Source organism: Pantherophis guttatus, chromosome 3 (assembly GCF_059756535.1).
Source record: "Pantherophis guttatus breed Tessera chromosome 3, ASM5975653v1, whole genome shotgun sequence".
Classification (NCBI taxonomy): Eukaryota; Metazoa; Chordata; class Lepidosauria; order Squamata; family Colubridae; genus Pantherophis; species Pantherophis guttatus.
Window position 1 is genome coordinate 152,661,997 of NC_142065.1, and position 21,382 is coordinate 152,683,378.

Below are 21,382 nucleotides of genomic sequence, written 5' to 3' on the forward strand. Positions count from 1 at the left end.
CTTTTCCTTTTTTATTATGTCTTTTTAGGCTGTAAACTACAGGGTAGGAACTCTTTTCATTAATCTGTACATTACACTGAGAGACTCTCTGACTAAAGTAAGAGTATAAATGAATACTTACAATATAGTGCATGGCTCCTGAAGTGGTTTTCGAAAGCGTGCAGACACATTAATTCTGCTGTGGGTTACTGGCTTCACCTGAAAGATACCCCACCCAGAAAAAAAGTCATGTTTTTATACTGCATTAATTTGTTTTAAAACTATTTTTAAAAATCTTTTCCATCAGTACTTTAAAAGATTTTGTACATTATCAATAAATGATAACACTGCACGCCACTGTGTAATTATAGTTGCCATTTAGATATACATACATTTGCAGGATTTCTCTTTTGCTTTTCTCATCCAGCCTTTGGTTTTTGTTGCTATGTAAGTGACTTGCGCTTCAGAAGTGAATTCGTGCCATTATTAATATGCCAGGGGATGTTGTGGAATTAGCAATCACAGAAATGTTGCCCTCCCACCGTTGTCAGTTCTGCTAATTTCTTAGCTGTTTTTCATAGTTCATGCCTAGTGGCTTGGAAAGACATCTCTCTCATTTGTCACTATGACCTAGTGCCACTAGCTGGAAAAGGTTATGTTTATCTTTAAAGCTTCTTACATTCAAAAATGTTGAAATTATGTTGTAAATGCTGCTTAAACTTGGTTTGGATGTAATATATATTAAATTACGAATGTGCTACTAATGATTCCTGAGATTAATTCGTAACAGTTTTCTTTATGCCCAAAACAGAAAACTGGAGTTACCAGATATGGGACACACCAGAATTGGTGGGGGGCGGGGAAGTGGACCCTTCCATTCGTGCTTTCAGACTGTGTTTTATTTTGAAGCCAAGAACCAATTTTACATTTTAAAACTGCATTTTAGTTAATATGCTTAACTAACATTATTAAACTATAATCATGACAAGCAGACAAAAATATAAGGAAATGGAAAAGATATTGCACGACAATGTTATTTTAGAACTTAATCAGAACACAGAACCAGAAAGAGTAACAGAAAAGGAACATTTATGTTTGTTCATTTGTTTGTTTGTGTGTGCATGTGTAGTTTATATTTATTATACACATACAGGCCCATTTTAAATATGTTATATTTATATAGTATAATTAAAAATTATAAACGTTAAACATTCCTGCGCGAGCTGCACTGGCTCCCAGTGGTCTTCCAGGTGCAATTCAAGGTGTTGGTTGCTACCTTTAAAGCGCTCCATGGCATAGGACCTGGATATTTACGAGACCGCCTTCTGTCTCCAATAGCCTCCCACCGACCAGTACGCTCCCACAGAGAGGGTCTCCTCAGGGTGCCATCGGTTAGACAGTGTCGACTGGCGACCCCCACGGGGAGAGCCTTCTCTGTGGGGGCACCTGCCCTCTGGAACGAGCTGCCCCCAGAGATTTGTTGGATTTCCGACCTCCATACCTTTCGCCGTGCCCTTAAAATGCTATTATTCCATCAAACAGGGCTGGCCTAAAATTTTATGGGAATGGGTTATTTTATTTTAGATGATTGGCCAAACTATTTAATAATTTTAAATTGTTTTTAACTTTTATATTGTTGGTTTTTATTTTGGCTGTACACCGTCCTGAGTCCTTCGGGAGAAGGGCGGTATAAAAAATTTAATAAACAAACAAACAAATAAACAATAAACAAACAGGGTAGTAGCAATCTCGCACTTTTCACATTGCATTCAAACTGACAAAAAGCAGAATACAGGTACTCCTACCTGCATTTATGATCACCCTTTGGCTGCCTGTCTCCCACTGTGGCCAACTTCCCTTACCACCTTGCCCATCTCCACTTATGCCCACCACATAACACACAATTACTTCTTTCATGATGGTGCAGCGAGGGCATCTTCTGTGCTCTCCCCAGGATGTCCTTTGGTATTTCAGTATTCCCTACCTCTGTTGTCATCAGATCCTTTTTTTGTGCCAGCACCCCTAAATCCTTCTTTTACACACTAGGCTTTTTTTTTTGTTTTTGAATGAAAGAAGACCCTGGGTGGGACACAAACAGGGGGCCTGAATGATGTGTAAACAGGGCCCCTGGCTGGTTCACAATAGTGGCACAAAGTGTGGTGGGCAGAGCTGGTTGTTGGTGACAGTTGGCAACAGCAGATAGATGGAAGGCCAAACGGACAGATGGTGGGGGAGATAGGCAGGCGAGGGGAATTCAAGAGCAGGCTGGCAGATATCAAACCAGCAATGGTTTGGCTACGAATGGGTCCTATCTAACAACCAATGGGATTCAGTTAACAACAGCAACAAGGATTTGCATCTCGCATCATATGATTGTCATTACTAAGTGATATATTCAAGTGAAATCACACTTTATGACCACATCACTTAGTGGCAGAAATATGTCTCCCAATTTCTATCATTCTAGTTCTTTCTAACCAAGAACTACCTGTGTATGCTTTTTTTCCTCTATTGTACAGTAATAATTAGGAGCAAACTGCCACAAAACAGTGCTTAAGTTCTCCAGAATTCTGAAATCCAATGGATTTTGAAATTTTTTTCTGATGATCTTATATTGACATATTAGTTTTTAAATCTTTGTTATTGTTGAAATAAATCAGATTTTTCTTCCATGCTGCTTCTGCTTTGAAGCATAGTGATTTCCAATTTGTAGCTGAGGTTAATTGGTTGAAATTGATTGGTTTTTGATATAGGTCCCTTATCTGGAACCAAGATTTTGTGCAGAACATAAACCTGAAAATCATACAAATGATTCTATATTATTCAGGATTATATATTTAGATGTCTATATAAATGTGAATTGTTTTAATCTTTTTCTTAATTACTTATTAATTTATAAAAGTATGTTCTTTAAACACATAAATGAATTAATATAATAAGCATTTGGGAATATATAGGAAATTATATAACATGTTTTCTTTCTTTGAAGATATTTTCCCATTTGATAGCTATCCACAATTCAACTCATTGTCTCCAAATATTCTGAAAAGCAACATTTTTAAATATTCAAGAAAATCATTCAAATATGTTATTTATATACATGAATCACTCCTTTAATCAATAGAACTTCCTTAATAATCTGGAGTCTCACAAATGAACATGTACACAATCCCAGTGAAAAATATTATGTGTAATGCATCATAGGAAGCATTATCTGTGGAATGACAGTGGTTGTTTCAGTCATCAAATAATAAAACATTATTTTTTATTCTGTGGAATTAGGAAAATGTTTTAGTGCATACATGTCAATAACCAGCTAAAATCTTTTTTGGTACTAATTACTAGAAACAAAAGGTAAAACCCATACAGGAGCACTTTTACATATGCATTCTAAAAACAGATTTTTCATTAAACAGGCTTCCAATCTCAATCCTTTCAAAAATCCTATGCTGAGAGGCCTTTGGGAGACATTCAGAAACCAGTATTACAATTATAATCAAACTGCCCACTTATTCTAAAAACCATTTTAAAACTTAGTTAACAAGGTTGGGATATACAAAACACTTTAAAATTGCACTTTGTGTCAGGCGAAAGCAACTAGATAGAACCTGTCATGAGTACTCTCAAGCAGAAGCTTTATTGTTAGTCACCTATGTTACAAGAATCTCATGGGACCGACAGCATTCCCTTGGGAATCGTCAGATAAGGCTTCAGGGATTCTGGGGAAGGTCAGGCCTGGGCTGCTTCTTGCAATGCAAGGACTCTAAACTCGCCCCCCTCTTAACACCTCCCTTCAGTCTAGCTGAAGATTCCAGCACACTTTTCTATATACTCTGCATTTTTATGATTCTTTAAAACATCTTTCTTCTATATATTGAAGAGCTATACTACCTTGTTTCCCCCAAAATAAGACATCCCCTGATAATAAGCCCAATCGGGCTTTTGAGTGTATGGCAATAAGGCCAAGCGCTTATTTCAGGGTTCAAAAAAATATAAGACAAGAGTCTTATTTTCGGGGAAATGTGGTATAACAAGCCACTCAAAATATTCCCAGGAGTGTGCAATTATATTTTCTGCATGCTGATGAAACCTAACAAAGTCTCTCAACAAGTCAACATATTATAGAAGACAGTTGTCTAAGCTACACACACATAAACAGTACCCACAAGAGCCTTGAATGTGAAATTCTCCCTAGAGTCCTTTCAAAAATTGCTCTCAATTTATTATTTTAATATAACAGAATAAACTTATGATAATAGAATAAATATACAAGAAATACTATACTTATTAACTGAATTTAATTAATGTAAATCATTTTTAAATTAATTGGAATAAAACCATGCTTAGCCTTTGTCCTGTCCAACATTTTTGTTCCTGATCTAGTCACTTTCCCTCAGCCCTAGAAAGAAGGCAATGACAAAACACTTCCAAAACTTAGCCAAGGAAATTGCAGAAATTTGTCCAGCCAACGTTGACTCAAAAGTGTGAGCATGCACACACGCACATACACACAAATCAATTTATTGGAGTATGATCCCTGGCTTGCTAGTCAAAGTCCAAGTATAGTCCATAAAATAAAAAGTTTAACACTCTAGCTCTTCACTGGAAATAAATGATCTGAACTTATTATTAATGGTGTAGTATCATTATATACTTCTGGAAAATTCTGTATGCCAAATATAAATATTGCAGAAACCTGTTTTTAGACAAGTCTCTAATAATAAATCATTAGTACTTCAGACTGCCTTGGCCTTTCTAGAAAACAAGTTCTAAAATAAGGCAATCCTATGGGAGTATATGGTATGACTGAGGCATTTGAGATTTGCAAAGTTATGCTGATTTGTAAAGTGCATTGCATTGGCCTATATCTCATTCGATCTATTTAACATTTAGATAACAAATGAAATACATTAAAATGTACTAAAACTCAAAACATGTTTTATAATTCAAGTATTTCATTTAAAATATAGCATGTAGTGTGATGTAAGATCATATTTGGAATATTTCATTCAGCTTTTGTTGCCACGATATAAAGAGAGACTCTAGAAAGAGTGCAGAGAAGAGCAACAAAAATGATTAGGGGACTGGAGGCTAAAACATATGAAGAACTGTTGCTGGGATTGGGTATCTCTAGTTTAATGAAAAGAAGGATTAGGGATGACATGATAGCAGTGTTCCAATATCTAAGGGGCTGCCACAAAGAAGAGGGAGTCAACCTATTCTCCAAAGCACCTGAACAAGACAAGAAGCAATGGATGGAAACTTATCAAGAAGAGATCCAACATAGAAATAAGGAGAAATTTCCTGACAGTTAGAACAATTAATAAGTGGAATGGTTTGCCTTCAGAAGTTGTGGGTGCTCCATCACCAAAAGTTTTTTAGAGACTGGACAGCCATTTTTACAGGGTCTCCTGCTTGAGCAGGGGTTTGGACTAAAAGACCTCCAAGGTCTCTTCCAAGGATCAATCACAAAAGGACATGGGCCCGAAACCTGGTTTCTGACTACTATATAGTATTGCGTATCTCTTTACAATTCATACTCTATTGCAGGGGTGTGAAACTGGCGGCCTATGGGCTGGATGCGTCACGCATAGGCCTCGCCCACCCCAGCTCCGAAAAGGGAAAAAACATCGTGAAACATCATGTGACAGCAACATGATGACATGAGTCTGACACTCGTGTTCTATTAACATCTTTCCTCAGAATTTATTTGCAATTCAGTTTTCTGCCTATCTTACTTTCTTACATGCCATTCTATGAACAAATTATCAGATTACAGCAATCGTTCTTTCTTTGCCACTCCCCACATATCTCAAAATGTTTCAAAAACCTGTTATTCTTCAATCTAAATGATACGGAATGAAAACACAGCTGCCATGAATTTACAAACAGAACCCTCTTCCAGGTTTCATCACCAAAGGAGAAGAGCTGGATCTCTAAAAGGGAGAAATCCTTTTCTGTGATAGAACTCCATATACAGAATGTTCTCCCAGAAAACACAGGACTTGTGTCTTTTTATACTGATTTCCCAATTATATTTATTCCTATGAAATCATTTCTATAAATTATTTTAAAACAGATATACCTTAAAAAATTAACTCTTTTCCCATTACTGAAGAGCCTGCTAAGCAGAATATTAGATTCATGCTAATTTTTGAAACTCATGTGTAAAGGGACAGAGTTTACAGATTATACATACATGATCAGTTTCAGAAAATCAATGGAATATATAGAAGTCAGGTATAAGGTTATCACTCACTTCTTCCATTCAAAGATAATTTGGAAACAGTTAACTATTGGTACTAAAAAGTAATTTATATAAATTAATGGATTATGGATTTATCCTTGGGTATCAACCAAGTAGGTGCAAAAAATAACTGTTACGAATTCTTATACTGAATGCATAAGTACATATATTTAGACTACTCATATATCTCGTCTGCCTGCCTGTCTGTCTATCTATCTATCTATATCTAACTTGCCTGAGAATCAGCATTCCTAAACACAAGAAGGAATCCCTATGATAATTCTCAGCGAGCCAATAGGGCACTCTGGTGCTGATCTCTAGCAAAATTTAATTTTTAAATTGTTAGATCGTTTACAGTCAGCATAGGTTATTTATGAACCACTATAGATACAATATACCTATCTGTAGTTTCATTTTCTGTGCTATTCACTCTTTCTCCATTAATGAAAAGCTTGCACAAAAGTAAAATATTTTTAGGGGGAAACTGGTAACATGGGAAAAGAAAGGAATTTTTTAGTCCTGTTAATCATTTGCCTGAACTAAATTTCATTCCTATCCCACAGATTTGAGAGTCATTCCTTCAGTGAGGTTGAAATAGGAACTATGAGATACTAAATAGACAAATGGATGATAGGGAGAAGATTAAACAACTCTCACATCTGTCCTCTGTTCAAGACGTCAGTTGTTTCTAAGTAGGGTCCATCAAAAATAAGGAGTGGGGGGGAATTACATAATTACAATTTATTGGAGTATGAAAGATTGAATAGGGTCAAGAATGAAGCAATAGGGTTCAGAATAAATGTTTACTAGATGAATGTTGACTGAATGGGTATATGCCCATTACAAAAGAAATAAATTGAGTTTGGTTTTACAGAGAGAATAAATCAGGATTGCATTTCAATACTTATATCATATTATTATGTTATATATTATACACACAAAATGACTGAATGGGTTGAAAGGAAGGGAGGGAATGAAGAAAGTTGTGATTGTATAGAGCTGATGAGCTTCTCAAAGAGACAGTTATAAATTTTAAAAAAATAAAAGGCTTTTACAAAGTCATATAGGGACATGATGGAAGTAAAGATGGATTCCAAGAATAAAGTATGGATAGAAACGGAGACCACTGTTGCTGTTAATTAGATTTAGCTATGTTTTAATTTTTTTATGTGGAATTCTTGACGCTCTCTGAATTGGCTGTTTGCTTTCATTACACAAATAGATAACATCATCATTATGAGCATGGGGTTTACTTCCAATATGTATAGAGTAGCAGGCCCTGCCATTTTGGGAAGGGTGTGGATTTCTTCATGGAGACCACATTGCTTAGCAACCGCAATGCCAGCAGGCCCCATTGCCATTGTTTGGCAAACTACTTGACTCAATCTAGGCTATTCCTACCTTTTCCTCATCTCTGCCCACTGGGCTGCCCTATACCATGCTTTGCAGGATGACAAGTAGCCCCAGAACCACATAGCTCTGGGGTTGCTTGCCATAGCCTGGAAAACCTCAGTCATTCCAGCTTAATCCAAGTCACACTTACTACCTGTCATCCCGCCCAAGTAAACCAGATAGGAATCACGAATAATTCTACTTTATTCTGAATCTTGCAAGTCTGAAGGTACAAACCTCTCATCACCATTTTAATTGCCTAAACAATTAGGGCAGGTCCTTCCTAAATTTCTCCCTCTCACTGTTAATCTACCATGTTTCCCTGAAAATAAGACCTAATCAGAAAATAAGCCCTAGGAAGATTTTTCAGGATGCTCGTAATATAAGCCCTATCTCCAAAATAAGCCCAATTTAAGATAGTTAAGATCGTCAGCCAGATGGAAGCATTTTAGCATCGTATTTCCCCGAAAATAAGACCTAATCAGAAAATAAGTCCCAAAGCTGGGGCTTTTGGAGCAAAAATTAATATAAGACCTAGTCTTATTTTTGGGGAAACATGATATTGAGATCCTGCCTCTCTGAGATTGTTTCCTAGGCAATATCTTTCCCCTCATCCCGCAAAGTCATCCTCAGATTTCATTATATCACTCGGCACTTTGAGATCTCTGCTGCCCTGTCCTATGCTACATCAGCTGACATTCACTGCCTTCTTGCTACCACAGCTGATGAAGTATGCTTGGCCTGGCTGCTGAGCCAAATTGCGGCTGGCTTCACACTGTGAAAAAGGAGGAAAAAACACAAAAACAATCCCTGATTGCAGCATGCCAATATGCCCCTTTGCAAAGAGCTGCTGGGTGGGTTGAGGGCTGGCTTTGCATTATGAAAAAGAGGGAAAAAAGCCAAAAGCAGCTCTTTTTTCTTTTTTATAATGAAAATCCAGTCCTGGCCTGGCCCAGTAGATAGGCCGGGGATGTCTCATCAGCAGTAGGAACAAGAAAACACTAAAGGTGATCTGGGGCAGCAGAGCACAGGGCAGTAGGTACCACAAAGGACATAGAAGAATAGGAAATAGTGGGGCTGGAGTTGCAGCACTCATGTAGTTGTAAGTGTGGATGATGCCAAATTTTGATCACATGAGCACATGGACACTGCAATGCCTATAACTTTAGACACAAGTCATGTCCTTTTGTTCAGTCCCATTATAACTTTGAATAGTCGCTGAACAAATGGCAGGCTACCTGTAGGTAAACTAGTTAGCCCCAAAAGTAACAGGCAGTATTTTCCCCAAGTACATATATCTGAGATACAATAGAAAAGTAAGTTCTCTTTCTAGTATAGTCCAATTTCTAGTGACTTCATGTACACATGCAAGCAGTTTACTTGAGCACAATGTGGAAATACTTTGCTAATGGATTCTGCTTATTTTAGTTCCAAATGTAGCCTATAACTCTGGTGTTTCCTTGTAGATTTCCACCCAGGCACTAACCAACTTGGTTTAACAATGTAAATGACCTTTCAAACAATCTGCCATTTCAAAAATGACATATTCATTTAAAAAAAGGGTTTGCTTGGTTCAATATTTTATTTTAAATTTTGATTTTGACTTCCTTGCCAGCAACAGTAAATAAGGTTACAGGTAATTCTCAATTAGTGCCTGCCTCATACTGCAACCATTTGCCATAATGATCGTGACGGAAGAGAAATTTTATGACTAATTCTCACATTTACAACCTTCACAGGTCTGTAAAGCAAAGAAAAGCTGAAGTAAGCTCTTAAACACAGTCATAGTTTCATTTAGCAAGCACTTCGCTTAATGATTAAGTTACCAATTCCAACAATGATCACTAAACACAGACTACCCGTATAGTTTAAACGATCAATTCATACCAGGCTCTTCCTCATTTCCTACAAGCAGTGGTGATTGAGTAAAAAAAAAATACTGCAAGAATATTAAATATTTTGCATAATACAGAAGGACAGAATAGTTCTCAGAAGAGAACTATTATTTTTCACCAGACTTCAGTTTGAAAAGCTACAATAAAACCAAAAATAAAAACAAAACCAAAAACATTTGGTTTTATTGTAGTTTGAAAAGCTACAATAAAACCAAAAAGGCAAACAGCTTCCATTATGAGCCCAGCAGATACAAAATAAATACCAATAAATAGAAAAGACTTTAAAAACCCTTCAAATAAAAAGATGTAGCAATATACTGTATTGCATACATCTATATCACCTTGAGTGCGACTTTGCCTGCCACATTTGTTAAGTGAATCACGGCAGCTGTTAAATTAGTAACACAGTTAAGTAAATCTGGTTTCCACACTGACTTTGCTTGTCAGGTCACAAAAGGCGATCACATGACCCTGGGACACTGCAACCATCATAAATATGACTCAGTTGTCAAGCATCCGAACGTAAGTCACATGACCATGCTACAATGGTCGTAAGTGTGAAAAACGGTCATAAGTCACTTTTTTCAGTGATGTAACATCGAACGGTCATTAAATGAACTGTTGTAAGTCGAAGACTACCTGTACAAATTAACACTTCTCAACCTATGCACATATAGTCAGACATTATTCATAGCAATATTTTGATGACATTCATCCTGATATTTTTATAGATATTTACATTCTACTTTCTGCTTCAAGAGTTGGATACTTTACATGCAGCCATACAGACTGTCAAATATTGGGGCAAAAGTTTAGTAATAAACACTAATAATAAACAGTATAGACACTTACATCTTCCAGAGATAACTGTTGGCAAAAAAAAAAAATGACATGTTTAGCATCTAGATCATAACTTTGCAATATACCACATATACTATATAAAGTGTTATGCAGTTCACCCAATATTATGTTTATTAACAATCTTTTCGTGATACCGCTGTTTCAATATCAATGAACAAGATATACGTTGCTCATAAATGAAAATTTTAATTTAAAAAATAATGATTAATTAAAGCTTTAATATTTATTAATAATAATAATTAATTTTATTAATTATTACTCTATTTATTAATTATTACTCTCACATTCTCAGGCCTCATTACCATTTGAGGGCTTTCATTAAGGCTCTGAGTCAATCAATAAGGTGCAAAAAGTGTAACTTCTTAAATAATTTTGCTATGTGTAATAAATACCTTCCATAACTATCCAATCAATAGGATGCAAACACAAGTGTAAAGTAAACTCATATACAAAGTATGGTCTGGAAATGTTAAATTAACAATATTAATATTATAACATCTTTCAGCTCTTTTGATTATGGTATCATAATGTAATGTTAATTAACAGAGATTGTAAATCATGGTGTGTGTTTTTCAAGGTAAAAAACAAAATGATATATTTAGCATCATAGCTTTGCAATTCACCACATATAACATATATAGCAAACACCTATTCTGAAAGCAGTATAATGTTTGACCAGCCTCAAGAGTTGGATATTTCTCTTATTTACATGCACTCATATAGACTTGTTATGTTAATTCTGCCATTCTAACTAAAGCAATTGTCAGTCTGGCTGACGCAAGAAAAAAAATATGGTTTTTTCATTATTAGCATTTTGGGTTTTAAGATAAAAACTTGCTGAAGCCTGACAAATATGCAATGGCATTAAGCTTACAACAACATTGATCAGTTTTCAAATTCTGGCATCTTTTAAATAAAGTAAAATGATAAAATAGTGCACATAAAGTTTTTGACTTTTTAGAGTTTTTTAAGCTGTTTTACAGATTCGTTTTGTTCTTGACTTGCAATTACTATGAGGGGAGAGAGAAAGAGAAAGGGGGAGAGGGAGAGGGAGAAGGAGAAGGAGAAGGAGAGGCAGAGAGAGAGAGAAAGGGGCATATAATCTTTTTTAATATTGCAGTTTGCTGACTACTACTTCTCATAGTAGGTCAACTACATCCATTTAAATAAAATAATTCTAAATAGACCCCTCAATCAGAGTTGATATGAACTACATGGTTCTTAAATGCTATGAACTTAGTTTAAGACCATATGTATAAAATATTCATTTCCATAAACACGTAAAAGGCCAAAAAAATTTTATAGCATTTTGTACATAATGTCACACAATGTATATATTGCATATTTTTCAGTTTAAACTGAAATTATGAAACAATTACTATACTGAAAAAAGCCTGGATTCCTTCTCAAACTCAAATAACATTATCTTCATATTAAATATTTATTTTTATGCTTCAGAATTCTCACTAATCTATTCTCACATGCAGCTATCCTGGTGAGTCTTTTACTGAAAGCTGCAAAACTCAATATTAAAGAGTATCCTTTTTCCTCTCTTACAAATCCATGAAAGATTTGTGTGTTCCCACAGAAGTAGTCTTATACATACAGAATCCTAAATAGCACACCTATACAGTTGTGGTGGCACAGAGATTAGAATGCAGTATTGCAGGCTAATTCAGATGATTGCCAGGAGTTCAATCTTGACCCGCTCAAGGCTGATTCAGCCTTCCATCCTTCTGAGGTCAGTAAAATGAGGACCCAGATTGTTGACTCTGTAAACTGTGTAGAGTGCTACAAAGCACTATGAAGCAATATATAAATCCAAGTGCTATTGCTATTGCTTTGCTCCCTCATAACCTTTATATTTACCATGCATCCTCTCTATAAATTCCCTCTGCTTCTCCATCATCCATTCATTTTTCAACACTTACAAGAAAACACACACTAGGAGAACAGAAGACCATTCCATTTACACATCACTATTAAGACTGTTGAGTGGGCATGTTTGTATTAAGATGAAAAGTATCTGGTTCAAAATGCAGTGGCTCATATTGTTTTCTGCAAGGCTAGATTTGCATATGTGTCACCACTTTTGCCGGAGCTACACTGGCTGTCAGTTTGCTTCCAGATTCAATTCAAGGTGTTAGTTGTCATCTTTAAAGCCCTGATCTGCAGCCCAGTTATTTGAAGGACCATCTTTTCTCAGTTATGATGATTCAACCCATCAGAACAGAGACGTAGGGATATATTGGGTCCCTTCTCTTAAAGGAGGGTCATCTGATGGGACCAAGAAGAAAGGCCTTCTTCATGTGGCTCCCTCCCTGTGGAACATCATCACTGCATTAATAAGGTTGGCTCCCACTCTCACACTGTTTTGAAAGGCAACCTGAAGACCTAGTTTTGCCACTGGGCCTGGAAATTCCAGGATGATATGGAGCTCGTCAAGTGGTTGTCACCAAAGGGATAGAGGTTTATTGAGTTTTGTATTGGGGTTTTATTTCTGCAAACTACCTGAAGTCACCATGAGTGAGTTGGGCAGCCATATAGTTTTTCTAAATAAATAACTATACAGACTTATCCACTGTAATGAGATGTACTTTACATGTTGCAATTAATACGACTTTCTAAATGTACTGTATATTAATAAATCAGCATATGCATTTTTGCTGAAAGTTGGAATCATCTCTTCAGACACAATTACAATTATCACTACACAGGTAAAGTAGAAATAACATTTTTGTTTCCACAGGCTTTCTGGTCAATACTACAGTACATTGAATCCTCAAGGTATTCACTTCAAAAGAATAACAGTGTATGTCTTGCAGTGCTCATTAGGTTACCAAGATACTAACTACCAAACAACTTACAGAGCTACATCTTTAAAAACATGTAGTAGTTAAGAGCTGGATTATTTCAAACCATATAAAAATTAAGTGTTTTTTCTCCCTCTCCTGTACAGATTACAGTATTTTCTTGTTTATTCTACAGCTTTACAGCACTGCTCAAAAGATGCAATTCCTTTAAACAGTGCAGAAGGTTCATGAAACGAGTATTTATTTTGAATGTCATTTTAAAATAAACATTTGTCTTTTACAAAAAGAAGATTGTTGCTCTGGCATCTTACAAATCAAGAGGTTCCTGTAAGATTCCGGGCAGCAACTTTTTTTGTACATGCGAAATGACTTATATTTACAGTCTTTATAGTCAGGCTGTTAACAATTATCCTCTGGGAAGATTATAATCCAAAACAAAACAGAACAATTGGTACAACAGCAATTATTGCAGATGTTTCCAAGAGACATGAAGTAGTAGTGATGGGAAGCTTCAAGATAACTACTAGAAGCTAAGCTCTGCTAAATATGGTCATTCTGCAGAATTCCCTACTTTTCTTACGGATGACTTTTCTTTCAGCGGATGAAGAAGAGATGTTCCAACAGGGAATACTTACATTGTTAAAGAAGAAAGCAGGAATACCAGAAGACTCAGAAGAAAGCAATCATTTAATGCTGGAATTCCTGATTTTAAGAAAACCAAAGCTGAATGTAATTGAACACATACTTCAGTTTTAAGAAACCATATTTCAACAAATTCAAGCAATGATAAAGGATTCCATGGCAAAAACTGCTAATTGGAAAAGGAGCTCAAGATTGGTGAGAGTTTCTAAGGCAATATTAAAAACACAGCTGGAAATATCATAATGAGCAAAAGAATGTAGGGCAGTAGAGGCAGCCAAAGTAATTGCACAAAAGATTTACTGGAACCCTGAATTTTTTTTAAAAAAAAATACCTATATGAGATGAAAAGAGGAAGATTATGTACTGATCGTTAAGAAACATATCAGAAGAGTTACAGCTTCAAATGAGCTGAGATTCACAAAGAATAATTAAAAAAAACCAAAAGGATTTCTTTAAATATCTTCAGAACAAAAGGAAGATAAAAAAAATAATCAGTACATAGTTGCTCAGGAAAAATGAAAAACTAAAAAAGCTAACAGATAAAAAAGAAGAAACTATTCAATGTTTATTTTGAATAAGAAGAGGGCATGAGGCAATTGTGAGGAAAAGGAAGAAGAGGCAAAAAGATGATGAGATTGATAGAAACCTAGTGAAAGAATACCTATTTACTGCAAATAAGAATAATTTATATTTTCATTGGGTTATTTCCCTGAAAGCTTATAGAGAATGCTGTACAGGTAGTCCTTGACTTACAACAGTAGTTGAGCTCGAAATTACAATTGTAAATTGTGTAAGTCGTTAAGTAAGTCACCGCATCTGATTTTACAACCTTTTCTGCAGTGGTCATTATGTGAATCCATTGTCCATAATGGGCATTTTTTGCCAGAAACTAGAAGTAAATGCTGAGCACCCAAAATATGATCACGTGGCCATGGGGGGAGATGGGGACCAGCCATTAGAACTTTAAATCTGGGTCATTAGTAGCACTGGAAGGTCTGCTGTAACTTTGATCATTAAGTCGTAAATTGAAAACTACGGTACCTGTAGTTATAATATAATTTGATTTCAGAAAAGCATTTAATGCCCATGACATTTAGTCTGATTAGAAACTAAATATGCCCAGGTTGGATGGCATGATAAATATATACATAAATTGCTCAAAAATTACACTCAAAGAATATTAATCCTTGATTCCCCATCAAACTGGAATGACATATTGACTAGGGTGTCTCAAGCTTTGCCGTGTGATTAGGAGAAAGAGGGCTTGCTTTTCAGTTATTTGCAGCTAATATATTATTGACTGAGATAACTAACATACTGGAAGATAGAAATACAATTCAAAATGTGGATGATGAGGGGCAGCAGAAAGCATAGCGGGGAGGATGTTTTCAGGGCAGAGAATGTAAGGCAGCCAAAAGGGCAGAGATGAGGAGAATATGGGCAGATGGGAGGACTTGCAGCACCTCTGAGGTCTTAAATGTGGGCAGGCTGCAAAGGGTTAAAATTCTGATCATGTGACCATGGGAGGAGGGACATAACTTTTGAGAACCAGTCATAAATACCATTCATTCAGCATTATTCTAACTTCAAATAGTTGCTGAACTGTAAATCCTATTTAAAATTTCCATTTAAAAATTAAAAACAATTCTCAATAATCATGATGGATATCAGGCACACATCTATAAAAGTAATAATTTGAAGCTCATGAACTTCCAAAATCATCCCCTCTTTCAGTAAATTGCAAATATACACTATTGCTAAGTGAAAAAGATCAGTGTAGGTTCCCAGAAACATATTTTCTTGAAGTGGTGCTTCAAGGTTTCAGACTAAATTTAGATTAAATAATATTAAGTGTATTGATAACCCTAGAGTTTGGGGCGGGGGGGGGAATACTATTTCAGGATGTATTCAAGGGATAGAACTGTTAGTTTACAATAATTTAAAAGTTCCAATTTAAATCATTTTTTTAAAAAAAATTACATTCAGCACACTGTTAAATGTTTTGAATATTTCAGCATCAGAAAGTTGTTCCTTTTTATGTCATCAGGCGGGCCTGGCCTAACTTTCTCCCTCTTTTTACACAATTTTAATATTTTAATATTTTTAATATCTTTAATACTCAAAGTCTAAATTGGTTTTACATTGATTGGGGTTTTAATATGTCTGGGCCAAACTATTTAATTCGATTTTATTTCTGCTTTTTAAATTTTGTATGTATGTATTTTATTGTTGGCTGTTCACCGCCCTGAGTCCTTCGGGAGTAGGGCGGTATACAAATCAAATAAAAGTAAAGAAAAAGTAAAGTTCCAGTAGAGGAAAGGTACACAAAAATAGCAACTATGATAAACATGGAGTAGGCACTTTAGTTTCCCTAGGAAAGATACATCCTTTGGGACATCTTAGCTGAGAAAAAGGCAACTAATATGATATAGCTTTGGAAATAATTAATTATGTAACATACATTATCTAAAACCTACCGATATTCAAAATAAAAGAAAACAACTTTTTAACACTTGTCACAAATTAGACAGCTAATTAGACATTAGTAATCATGAAGGCTATATAGAACTTCCAGTTAATGAAAGTACTGCTGAAGCAAAAAATTATTGGAATAAAATTAAAATTTGGCTGGAAGAAATGATACAAATACGTATTAAATTTAAACCAGAGTTGTTCCTATTGGGTATCCTACCAGATAAAATTAAAAAGAAATATATTTATTTGATTATACATGTAATAACAGCTGCAAGAATTGTTTATGCTCAAAATTGGAAACAAGAGAAAATACCTGTGTAAGATGAAGTAATAAAAAAGATTTTAGATTGTGCAGAAATGAATCGATTAACCTTGTTGATTAAAGATAGGGAAGAATCAGAATATTTTAGAACATGGAATTATTTTTATTGTTGGTTGGAAAAGAGATATAAATGATTACTTTTATAACTATGTATAAAATTTTGAGAGTAAGAATATGACTACAGGAATGAACTTTTACAGTGGATTGGATGATGATTAAGATAGAAGAAACTTTTGGAACAAGAAGAACAAAAAGAAAAGTATAAGTCAACATCAAGATATCACAGGAAAGGGATGATTGATGTTTTAAATGTTTATTTGTTTTATATAAAAAATAAAATAAAAATTTAAAAAATGAAAGTACTGCTTATGGACAATCCAAAACATAGATTGTTGGCTATTGATTAATGTGGTAAATAGTTGCAGAACTTGGTATCCATTTAAGAAGTGAAATGTGAAAAAGACACATTTTGAAGACAAGCTGAAAGAGATTTTGGGGCAATTTGTTAATTATTTCCTTAGATTATACAGTATAGTAAATAGAAATCTAATTACTGATGAGTATTTAGATTCAATGCTAAACATAAAATTCACAGAGCAGCAAGAGGAAAACCTTATTTAATTAATAAAAGAAGATGAAACCAAAGCAGTACAGAAATTGAAATTGAATTAATCTCCAGGACTTAATGGTATCCCTGCAATACACCTCAAGACCTTTCAGGAAATCCTATTTAAATTTTTAATCCAGGTAATGAACAAGATCCAACAATACCAATTTGTTTTATCAAGGACAGAAGCTTTTATTTCTTAGTTTTACAAATTATCTAATTTGGTGCTAAATTGTGTATGTAGATCTATTACAAAGAGGATAAATTATCTTGTAATTGAGTTAATGTGTATCAGAAATCATACCATTCCTTTAAAAGCTTGCAAATACTTATAAATACTGATGGAATTTAACTGAGCCAATGCCGAATACAATTTTATAGGTAAACCATTTTAAATCCTATTTAAAATTTCCGTTTAAAAATTTAAAAAAATTCTCAATGATCATAAATCAGTTAGAATCAATCACAATGACTTTTAAAGGAAGAGCCTGTAGTACAGTGGACTAAAGCACTGTTATTAACAACTGCTGCTTGCAATTACTGCAAGTTCAAATCTCACCAGGCTCAAGGTTGACTCAGCCTTCCATCCTTTCAAAGGTAGGTGAAATGAGGACCCAGATTGTGGGGGCAATAAGATGACTTTGTACAAATATACAAAAGTATGAAGGCTATTGCTTAACGCATTGTAAGCCACCCTGAGTCTCCAGAAAAGGGCGGCATATAAATCAAACCAATAAATAAATAAATAAATAAAATATGATAACTGGTAAATATAAGTAATAAATATTTAAGTGCTCATCTTCAAAATTTATCAGTTAAGTCAATGCCTCACAAAACTTCCTCAGAAGTTGCCTGTTCCAACTGCTGTTATTTTACAATTCATTCTTAGAGGAAAAGAGCCTTCAACAGCCACTATCATGGTCTGTCAACACTCTGTCAACACAAACCACTTTGCAAAGCTGTTTTATTTCTTAATGCAGATTTATTTATTTATTTATTTATTTATTTATTTATTTATTTATTTATTTATTTATTGGTTTGATTTATATGCCGCCCTTTTCCGGAGACTCAGGGCGGTTTAACAATGCGTTAAGCAATAGCCTTCATACTTTTGTATAAACCTGCTTAGTAGGGCTTTGGCCCCCCCAGAGGTGTTTTTTTTTATACAAAGTCAGCTTATTGCCCCCACAATCCGGGTCCTCATTTTACCTACCTCGAAAGGATGGAAGGCTAAGTCAACCTTGAGCCTGGTGAGATTTGAACTTGCAGTAATTGCAGGCAGCTGGTGCTACTTAACTTAATGTAGCATATCATAGTCTGGGTTTCAGTAGCTCAATAAATCTACAATTTGGTGCAAATCCTAGTGTTAGCCTAAATCAAGTCCTGGCTTTGGAGGAATATCCATGACCTCTAGACCATAAAGTCCCAATTTCCAGGAGCCTATTTCAGCAATATAAAGCAGAAGTCTCACAGAAATTACAGTATGGGAAACAATTTTGATGTTGCACCTGCATGAGAAACTGAGCAGAGTTACCATGTTGGTTTGTCTGTCTGCCTTACTTGTAAACTGCCAAGTCCCTCAAGTATCCAGGCTATAACAGTTCACAAGGTCATTAGTGATAGCAAAGATTAACAAAAAACCCATATCTTTGCTTCCCTCTAGTGGTCATCTGGAAGTTTACATCTCAGAGATGGGAAACCTAGCTTGATATAGAGCAGGAGCACAGGGTGCAACAGCTAAAAACATCTATTAATCAGACTGTTTTGATAATGCAGATTTCTAGATTTTAGTTTTTTAAATCTCTCTTTAAAAATTAGAGCATATTGCTGGGCTCAGACAGCACATTACTTAACTATTGCTGCATGAGCAAACAAAAATATCTGTGTTCACAAATCTCATTAAACCAGACCAAACAAACCATCTTTTAGTTTAATCTACTCTGTAAATGCTGTTTTATAAAGCAAAGCTATAGACATTTACTCGGAAATGTCCCTTTGATTTCCAAATAAATCAGAACAGACTGAAATTTAAATCAATAAAAGTTTCTTTTGTTTGTACTTCAAGTGTAATACAGATTTATATTAATATGTAATATACATTACCTCATTATTAATTTCCACAGGTCTTTTCTTTGGCTCTCCAATATCCAAATAACTGAAAAACAAGAAAACAAAATAGGTTATTTACTAATACGAAATGCAAAAAACTGTATTTACAAGAATATACTTTTTCTTGCCCTATACTTGCTTATTTTCATCATTTTTCCTAATAACCAGTCAAAACATTATACTCATGCGACAAACTCAATTCTTAGTAGGCTGTTAGGAATATTTCCTATTATCCACTATAATCACATTATAGTGATTATAAATTCAATATGATTTACGATTCCAGCAAATAGCAATGACAAGGAATTAATATTATATAATGACAGGGTTACACTACATTTTAGGATATTTTCTTGTTATTTTAATAAACATTACACATTCTACAAATTCTACAAATATGAAAGTCTATATTCTACATTTTTAAGTCTTTATACAACTCTGGTTCTTTTCTAAGCTTATGAGATGAAAATTTTAAATATTCATTTCAGTAAACTCTAAAACAATAAAATCTATCAAAAGTAAAAACATCATATAAGCAATGATTATATATAAATATATACTTCTAAATTCTAAATTGGTGTGATGTATTGTATTTGCTTAATTTAAAAAGTACAATTTTCTGCAGAATTTGGAGGGGTTTTCTTTTGTTAATAATTGATTAGCCATGGGAGAAGATTATAGGCAATAGTGTTTAAACCAAAGAGAATGCAAAGCACAGGGATGGAACTAACAAAAGGTGTGTGTGTGTGTGTGTGTGTGTGTTTATGTGTGTGTGTGTAGAGTACATATATATTACCTCTGACATTACTTTATTAACACATATTAGAACACAAGAACATCAGCAAATTTTATTTCTAAAAGCAGGCAACAAAGAATAAACTTATACTAAAGCATACTTGTTTTCTAAACTCATATTGATTTACATTATTTTACAGTAAGCCTCATTTCTACTTCCCCTAACAAATTATGGGAATTATAGTTTGGCTTCAATGCTGTGGTGTAAATGTTCTGTTAATGATCCATGAACTTTCATCAGGAGTAGCTTTCATGACAAGCTGAGTCTATCATACCAGTGTGTTCCACACTACTGTTACCAGTCCTCTTTTGTCTTTTAGTCAGTCTAGTATGTATACTGAGGTAGGTAATATGACACCTTTCAGATATTTAGGGCTAGATCTACAAACTCTTTTTTTTAATTAGTCATAGGAACTGCAAGTGAGGACCGCTGACATTAAAGATATATAAAGAATTTGAAATGACTTACTTCTGAATGGTAGCTTTAAATCAAAACTCAATTAATCAAAATCGTTAATGATGCTGGAATGGGACATTTTACTTAAATGTTCCATCATTTCTTAAAGAAAAAAAATGTATAGGGAGATAAAGATACATACAGAGAAAGCCTGGGAAACTGGGCCTATGAACCGTTGTTTAGTTAAAACAATGGCTCATAGATTTTTAGTTAACTCTAAGAAAAAAATAATGCTTTTATCCTCTCCTTGGAGGACTTGTATATAAAAGATCGCACATTTCAGTTTCTATATCATGTTGGTTGGAATAAACATATGACTACTTACTTTAGTTTTTTGAAAGCTTCTCTGCCACCAGCAACGTAGTGCTCTCCACTTTGAATCTCATCTAGCTGACGAATGCGATGTCCACCACGGGGTGTATAAATATTCCGCACAGCTCCAAAAGGAGCATTCACACCACCTGTCACTTCCTTTAGAAAGACATCAAAACTGGACACCTTCTTCTCATGGATAACAACACGCCGGCCAGGGAAGAAAGGGTCTCCATTGCGATACACCATCACACTCTTCACCACAGGCTGTGACAGACATGTTGGCTTGGCACTGGGACTACTCATAGCCGTCTTTGCACTCTCCTGTCCTGGATCCTGTTGGTAATGAACACAGTGGTTTGCAAACCTGTAGGTTTAAGAAGAATATAATTTAATTTCTTTCACTGTTTCTCTCTGACAATTATCCTTGAATTCCAATTTTGCAGTATAGGCACTGCATACACATCTACAGCATG

At 34.9% G+C, this 21,382-nt stretch overlaps 1 protein-coding gene across 12 annotated transcripts in view; it reads right to left on the minus strand.

The window, feature by feature from the left end:
• The window catches only part of DCDC2 (doublecortin domain containing 2), a 46,273-nt gene that overhangs the window by 23,017 nt on the left and 1,874 nt on the right, over positions 1-21,382 (minus strand). For 4 of the 12 annotated variants that reach the window (XM_087890358.1, XM_087890361.1, XM_087890359.1 and 1 more), the window contains exons 2-4: positions 20,920-21,273; positions 19,337-19,388; positions 122-198 (exon numbers count right to left, since the gene is read on the minus strand). In XM_087890358.1, the coding sequence (XP_087746484.1) occupies positions 122-198; positions 19,337-19,388; positions 20,920-21,212 (422 nt within the window). In that variant the 5' untranslated portion in view covers positions 21,213-21,273. Of the gene's footprint in view, positions 1-121; positions 199-10,365; positions 10,381-19,336; positions 19,389-20,919; positions 21,274-21,382 lie in introns of all 12 variants that reach the window. The other 8 variants (XM_034429257.3, XM_034429261.3, XM_034429262.3 and 5 more) reach the window with 3 other exon arrangements.